The sequence below is a fragment of the Elephantulus edwardii genome, unplaced genomic scaffold (genome assembly GCF_000299155.1).
Source record: "Elephantulus edwardii isolate Elephantulus edwardi_28Jun2011 unplaced genomic scaffold, EleEdw1.0 scaffold00134, whole genome shotgun sequence".
Taxonomy (NCBI): Eukaryota; Metazoa; Chordata; class Mammalia; order Macroscelidea; family Macroscelididae; genus Elephantulus; species Elephantulus edwardii.
The window spans coordinates 2,819,369-2,827,380 of NW_006399884.1; the positions used below are offsets into that span (position 1 = coordinate 2,819,369).

Genomic DNA, 8,012 nt, shown 5'->3' on the forward strand with positions numbered 1-8,012 from the left:
GAGTTGCTATAATCAAGGATGCTTTAGGCAGAATATTAAACGATCCAGGAAGTATTAAAAGAAGATGGAAGGAATATACTGAGTCATTGTAGCAAAAGGAATTGGCAGATAAGGAAGCATGAAATAACTTATGAGCAAGAGCCTATGATGATGAAGGAAAAGGTTCAAGAACAGCTAAGATTTTGTTAATGAAATTCTAGTAAGAAAAAGCATCCAGGGCCAAAACAACGGTAATAATCATTTAAACAATCCCCTACCCTATGCCATTGCTTAGAATCGAAAGTTCCTTCTTGCGGAAACCGTGGGCAAACATCTTCTAAAAACAAGAAAAATTTCTTTAAATCTTTTTTAGTTACCCTTATACCTCATGCCTTGAGGGAATCCTTGATACCCTTTACGAACAATTCATGTTCACTTAATTCCTGTCCCATTTTCGCTGCTTGCTTCCTCTTACCTCATGCTGGGCTTCAGGGGTGGGTCATCACTAAAGTAGCACATTTCGAGCCCTTTTTCTTCGCTGTCCCTGACTCGCGGCGGCTCCTTGTTCGCGTGGATCAGCCGATCACTGTTCCGAAGCAGCGGTTGTCAAAACTTTCCCGAGACTGAGTTGCCCCACGTTGGGCACCAACTGTCCCGACCTGCGGGATCTTTTCAATGGGGACCCTGGGAAGGAAAGAATGACAAAAAAAGGGGACAGGAGACACAGAGGCACGGAGACAAGTTGAAATTCCAATAAAGTCTCCATTTTATTGAAAGCACTCACAGCTTATATACAGGAGCACAATGGGGGGAGGAGAAGTACGCAATGGGGGAGAATAGCATCATGTCATTTCTAGTAATCTGAAAGTTATCTGGTTAACAGAAACTTAGCAGGGCGTTTCCTGAAACCTATCCTCCCAGGGTGGGATAAACTGAAACCTATCCTCCCAGGGCAACATGTCCAAACATGTTCTTGGAGAATTACAAAATGGTTTCAGACAATTACAAAATGGCTTCAGCTAGGTAGAACAAGTGGCTTCCAACAATATTCAACACTCTTCTCCAGCACCACAGCTCAAAGACATCAATTCTCTTTCTATCATCCCTATTCACTGTCTAACTATCTGACACAAAGCATGTAATTGCTAAGATTATAGCCTGGATCAGGTGCACCTTAGTCTCCAGACTGACATACTTGCACTTCAGTACTCTTGAGAGGTCCCTCACAGCTGACTTTCCCAATGCAATTCGTCTCTTGATTTCCTGACATCTGGTACCAAGAGTGTTGATGTGGAACCAAGTAAACGTAAACTGTCAATAATCTCAATCTCTTCATCATCTATCATGATGCTGTCAATCAGCCAAGCGGTGAGAATCTTTGTTTTCTTGATGTTGAGCTTCAGTCCATATTGAAGGCTGCAGTCCCTGATCTTCCACAGCAAGCACTTCAGGTCCTCCTCAGTTTCAGCAAGCAGGGTTGTGTCATCTGCATAATGCAGGCTGTTGATGACTCTTCCACCAATCCTGATGCCACATTCCTCCTTGTTCTGCCCAGCATCTCGGATGATCTGTTCTACATAGAGATTGAAAAGGTATGGAGACAGAATATGTCCCTTCTTGATTTTGAAACATGTAGTGTCTCCTTGCTCTGTTCTGATAACTGCCTCTTGGTCCAAGTATAGGTTTCCCATTAGCAGGATTAAATGTTCTGGGATTCCCATTCTTCTCAGAGTCAGATATAGCTTGTTGTGATCCACACAGTCAAAAGCCTTTTCATAGTTAATGAAGCACAGTTAGACATTCTTCTGGTATTCTCTGCTTACCAACAAGATTGTGCTGTTTGTTGTTATGTGCCATCGAGTTGCTTGCGACTCATAGTGACCCTATGTACAACAGCCCTAAACTCTGCTCTGTTCTGCGCCAAACGCACTGTCTCCAACACTCCCATCCCGATTACCCCAGTCACTGAATCAATCCACCTCATAGAGGGCCTTCCCCTGCTATGCTGTCCCTCTACCCTCTCAAGCATGATGTCCTTCTCCAAGAACCGGTCTCTTCTTACAACATGTCCAAAGTATGTCAGTCGGAGCCTCAGAATCCTTGCCTCCAAGGAGCCACCAGGTTTAACCCTTTCCAGGATGAATCTGTCTGTTTCCTAGCAGTCCACAGTACTCTCAATACTCTTCTCCAGCACCACAGCTCAAAGGCACCAATTCTCCTTCTATCCTCCTTGGTCATTGTCCAACTCTCTGATGCATAACAAGTGATTGCGAAGACCATGGCCTGTATCAGACGCACCTTAGTCTCCAGAGAGACACCATTGCTCTTCAGTACTTTGGAGAGGTCCCTAACAGCAGACTTTCCCATCGCAATGAGCCTTTTAATTTCCTGGCTACTGGTGATTAGGAATTAAAAAATATTATCAGGTATTTTCTAAAGGTCACTAACATGGAAAAGACTGTCGTTTCTCCCTTGTCATCACAAACAAGTTGCTTCTAGTAGGACTAATCAGGATCTTAATTTAAGATGGTCCGTTAGTGGGGATATCAATGATGAGAAAAAAAAAAATTCTTATTGGTGATGAAATGTGATTTAAGGATGTCATATGTGTAATATATTCCTCTCTTTTGTATGTATTTGCACAAGTTTCACAATAGTGATAGATAAAACGTAGATGAAAGAGATTTAGTTTGGGTTTTTAATAGTATAATGTTTAATATAGTAGGTATCTGTTACCAGTTACCACACATTTGGCTTTGAACACTTCCTGACTCTCTCTTGCTCATCTATTAAATAAAGATCCTTAGGTTAGGAAGGGCTCAAGACAAATTAGCTGCTATTTCCTTCCTTATCTTCTTTCTCATCCTCTTTTCTGAAAATAATGTTTCCTGCAGAGTTCTCTCATCAGATCTATTGGATTAGCCAAAGGTCTACAAAAACTTGGGTGAAGAATAAAAAGAAAAGAATCTGTTGTTCTAACAGGATTCAGACGTCTGTTGTTGACCAGATCTATAGCTAGACCTGAAACCTTAGTACTGAACCTGTTTGGGTCTCATTGCATGCTGAGTATATTGGATGAAAAAAAAGAAGTCTTTCCTCTGAACAGTAGTATGATTTAAGCAACAAATGAACATGTATATGATTAATGAAAATGTGACCACTTATAAGATTAAATTCCAAGTTGAAATTTACAGATGTAAGGATCTAACTTCATTGGCTGTTGTTTTAATCCTTGAAAGTTGATACTTTTTGGGGTGAATTTTGCAGTTGTATTCGTATAATAATACAGTGACACTGTTTATTATTTTCACCTCTAAATTACTCTGAGACAGAAATAAAACAAGTTTAAAGGAATATAAACATGACATTGTCAGTGGAAAATTACTCTCTGTCACCAAAAATACCCCACTCTTGAAGACAGGGATTGGAATGAAAAAAAGAAATAAAAGATTTAAAGTTGTTGTTAGGTGCCATCAAGTGAACCCTGCCCTACCCTGTGCCAGTTAAAGGGTCAGAGAAATAGAGGAAAACTCTAAACAAGACAAAGTTATTACCAGAGGAATGCAGTTCTGTTGCTTGCTACCAGAAAAACCAATCTTGGAGACAAGGGTTGGAGTAGAAAAATAAAAAAGTTTATTGGATTTGCACATAGAAAGACAAGGAATGTGAGCTTTCCAAATCTGCCTCAGTAAGTGATGCATGCTAAGCAGGTAGTTCTAAACTAGGTTCAGGGAAAAGCTCATGTCTCTTTCAGCACTTTTGCAGGGGTTATATTCAGGCAAAGTAGATACAATGAATATGAGAAGATGTCTTGTAAAGCTTGCTGCAGAAAATCAAGCGTGTGTTTCCTGGGCCCTGTGATGCCTGCATATATTGAGTACTGGCTAGCTTTCCTGGTATGAACAGAATCTTAGGAGAAAAGACTTTAATTCAACTCATCATGTATGGAGGGGGGAAAAATTGGAAAATAAGGAAGTTTATCCTTTGGTGCAAACCTAGCAGTAACTCAGTTAAAGTTTAAAACAGTTGCAAGTTTTCCTCCTATTCATTAAAAAGGTCATCTTTGATGCCCTTCATCAGAAGGAAATAATGCCTAGTTACAGACTAGAGTGTAGAGAGGCAAACTAGAGGAGTGAAAGGATGGGAACTTGATAAGAAGGCCTGCCTCAAAAAAAAATTAATAAAAAATAAAGATGATAGAGCACAGTAACAGGTGCAAAGAAGGGAAAGCTCTAACTCACGGGAAATAAACAAACAAATCTAAAAGTACAAAGAGATAGCAAACACCCAAGTTGTACTCCTGATAGGAAGATGATTTTGGAATTTAAAGATACAATAAATCATTTATCTGAAAAAAATAATTTCCTTCTACACTAAGAGAATAAAAGATTCCAGCTTTCATTGACTGACTTTACTAAAAGCGTACTTTTATCTCTTAAAATATTATTAAAGAAATGTTTGTCTGCTATTGCTTTCTTGCCCGTTGCAGATTGACACTATTACTATAACATAGCATCCTGAGGACCCAGAAGGAAATGGTAAGATTCTGACCTGTTGTCCGTAGGGTAGTTATGAGCCACAGCTGACTAGACAGCCTATCACAACAACAACTTAGTCATCACAGGACGTGCACTGGAAGTTTCTCACTCTCAAGATGACACCTATCTGATTAGCGCTTAGTCATCATGGAACAAACACAGCAAGTTTTCTCTTTCAGGATGGAGCCTATCACGGGCTATGTACTGTGGGCTCCTCTTCATGACTACAGTCACTCTTCTTACTTGTACGCACGTATGGCACCTGAAAGCACTTTTGGAAACTGTTAACAGGAGTTGTTACACCTGAACACCACCTCATTGCCAGAGTCAGAATCTCCCCAGAACTTACCCTCCAGCAGATTTTCAGAGTCTGTAAATCTCATGGACAGAGATTGCTGATCTTTCTCTAGCCAGATTTGTTAGCACAGTTAAAGGAAGGATTACCTGAGAAATGTCTACAGTACCTAAAGTGCCAGCTTTCTTGATCTGAACTGTCTGAGGTAAATACTTTGATTTAGCCCATCTAGTAAAGAGAAAAACTAAATGGGAAAATTATTTATTTATGTTGTGGTTATGTGGTGTTGAGTTGACTACAACTCATAGCTATCCTATAAAGAATGGGTCTGAACCCTACCTATCCTGTGCCTTCCTCTGACATCCTTGGGCCCGTCGCTATAGTCATCATGTCAATCTACCTTGTTGAGAATCTCCCTTTCTTACGTTGATTCTCCACCTTCCCAATCATAATGTCCCTCTCCAAGTACCGCCCGCCCCCCCAACAGCATGCCCAAAGTATATGATATGCTTCCAAAGAGCACTCTGGTTTCACTTTCTCTAAGACATGTTTGTTTATTCCCTTGGCAGTCTACAGGATATTCAATATTCTTTTCCAACACCACAAATCAAAGGCATCAATTCTTTTGCCATCTGACTTTCAGATGCACAGCAAGTAATTGAAAAGATCGTGTCTTGGATTAGGTGTACCTTAGTTTTTAAACAGACATCTTTGCTCTTTAATACTTTGGAGAGTTCCCTTACAGCAGATCTTTCCAATGTGACAAGTCTTTTGATTTCTTTACTGCTTGGTTCTTTTCTGTTGATCATAGATCCAAATAAGATGAAATCATTGACATTTTCAGTCTTTTCTCCATTTGCCACACTCTTCACAAACCCAATAAGCAATATTATAATAGAGGGAGAAAAGATTAGAAGATTCCATAAATACTGGCACTCTACCCCAGATGATGATTTTATCACTCTGAAGAAGACCCATTGTCTACTTCTTTTGACAGTGTATTGTAATTTTTCTTTTCTCTTAATAGACCCTCCTTCTTCTTAAACTTTTCTTTCACTAATAAACTTGGTACTCTTCATTTCTTATGAGCAACCTTATCTGGATGATACTTGCTAGTCCTTCCAAAGTCACCAGAACCTGGACATTTTCTACACAGCTAACAGGACTTAGCATTCCTTCTCTAATGACAGGAAACTTCATCTCACATACTTTGAACATATGATTAGAAAGGCCTGGTCATTGGAAAAAGACAAAGTATTGGGGAAAAGTGGAGGGTAAAAGAGAGGAATAATCTCAACAAGATGGATTGATACAGTGTCTGTAAAATGGGCTGAAGCATATCAGAGATTCTGAGGATTATGCAGGATAGGGTAAGGCTCAGACTCATTATTATGGTCACTATAAGTTGTAGTCTACTTGATAGGATCTAACAAAAATTAAGTAGGTCATTATTTTTTTAATCTGTCCTCTAACCTAGCACTAGTGGTCTCTCACTTTAAAAAACTGTGAGTCTGCCTGCCTAAAGAATTTCAGTAAGTTTTTGAAATTATCAATGATTTCATCTTAACTTAGATTCACAGCCAACTTCCTTAGTACTAGCAATAAGGAGACCAGGAGACGCACTGCATTGGGGAAGTCTACTGTCAGGGACCTCTCCAAAGAACTGAGGCACACTGATGTCAGTTTAAAGACCAAGGTGCTCCTCATTCAGGTCATGGTCTTTTCAATCACTTGCTATATTTAAGAGCAAGACAGTGGTGGATAAGGATGAGAGAAGAATTTAGGTTTTTAAGCAGTAATGTTGGGGAGGAATACTGCATATATCCCATGGATATGTCTTGGAGAAAGCACAGCCAGAGTACTCCTTAGAGGCATGGGTAGCAAAGTTTCAAAGCTTCATCTCACATACTTTGAGCATGTTGTTGTGTACTGTTGAGTTGGAGCTGACCCATAGCTGACCTTTGAGCACATTTTCAAAGGCAGTAAATCACATGGAGGAGATTGTCTATCTTTCTTTATGGAGCAGCTCTCTCCTTGGGGCATGTTGTTGTTAAGTGCTGTCACATAGACAATGACTCATAGTAAACTTATGAACAATGAATTTGAAACCTGCCCTATACTGTGAAATCCTCATCATCTCTGCCACAGTTGAGGCCACTATTACACTGTGTCAATATAACTTGTTGAATCCATAGGTCTTCCCCTCTTTCCACTTGACTGGTCCCTCTTCACAACATGCCCAAAGTATATGAGATGAAGTTTCACAATTTTTGCCTTCAAGGAGCACCCTGACAGTACCTTTTCCAAGATAGACTTGTCTCTTTTGGAAGTCCATGAGACAGTCAGCACTCTTTGCCAACGCCTCAACTCAAAGGCATCATTTTTTCTTATGTCATCTTTATTTATTGTCTAACTTTTAGACGGTTAGCAAATGATTGAAAAGACCATGCCTTGGATCACCTTAGTCTTCGAATGGACTTCACTGCTGTTTAGCATTTTGGTGCAGTCTCTGACAGTCGACTTTCCCCATGCAACTCGTCTTTTGATTTCCTGGCTGCTGCTGCTATGGGTGTTGACTGTGGATCCAAGCAAAATGAAACAACTGGCAATTTCTATCCCCTCGCCATCTATAATGATGTTGCCTACTGGCTTAATGGTGAGGAGGGTTTTTTCCCCTTGATGTTAAGATGTAATCCATATTGAATGCTGTAGTCGTTGATCCTTGGCAAGTGTTTCAAGACCTCCTCACTTGGCAAAGTTATGTCATCAGCATAACACAGGTTATTGATGACTCTTCCTTTGATCCTTCCTTTGAGCCACATTCTTTTTCCTATGGTATGTTGTTAGGATGGACTATGGTTTGTAAGGGACATTATGTTTGGAAATGTAGAGGGTGAGGGAAAGAGAGGAAAACTATTAAGGAGACTAACTAACACAGTGACGGCAGAATGGGCTCAAGTATGTCGAAGATGATGATTGAGGATGGTACAGAATAGGGCAGAGTACACATTCACTATTTAGAAGGTTGCTATGAATTGTACTTCACAACACCTAACAACATCATCAACAACAACAAGTTAGCAAGTGAATGTTGTTGTTGTTATGCGCCGTCGAGTCGCCTGCGACTCATAGCGACCCTATGTACAACAGCCCTAAACTCCGCTCTGTCCTGTGCCAATCGCACTATCTCTGACACTCCC

General features: G+C 40.2%; 1 protein-coding gene and 1 pseudogene across 1 annotated transcript in view; one reads left to right on the plus strand and one right to left on the minus strand.

The window, feature by feature from the left end:
- The window catches only part of LOC102843713, a 59,496-nt pseudogene extending 58,998 nt beyond the window's left edge, over nt 1-498 (minus strand).
- Nucleotides 499-7,760: 7,262 nt separating this feature from the next.
- Nucleotides 7,761-8,012, plus strand: part of NDFIP2 (Nedd4 family interacting protein 2) — an 82,438-nt gene continuing 82,186 nt past the window's right edge. Inside the window, exon 1 of the mRNA XM_006894079.1 lies at nt 7,761-7,797. Coding sequence (XP_006894141.1) covers nt 7,761-7,797 — 37 coding nt within the window. The remainder of the gene's footprint in view (nt 7,798-8,012) is intronic.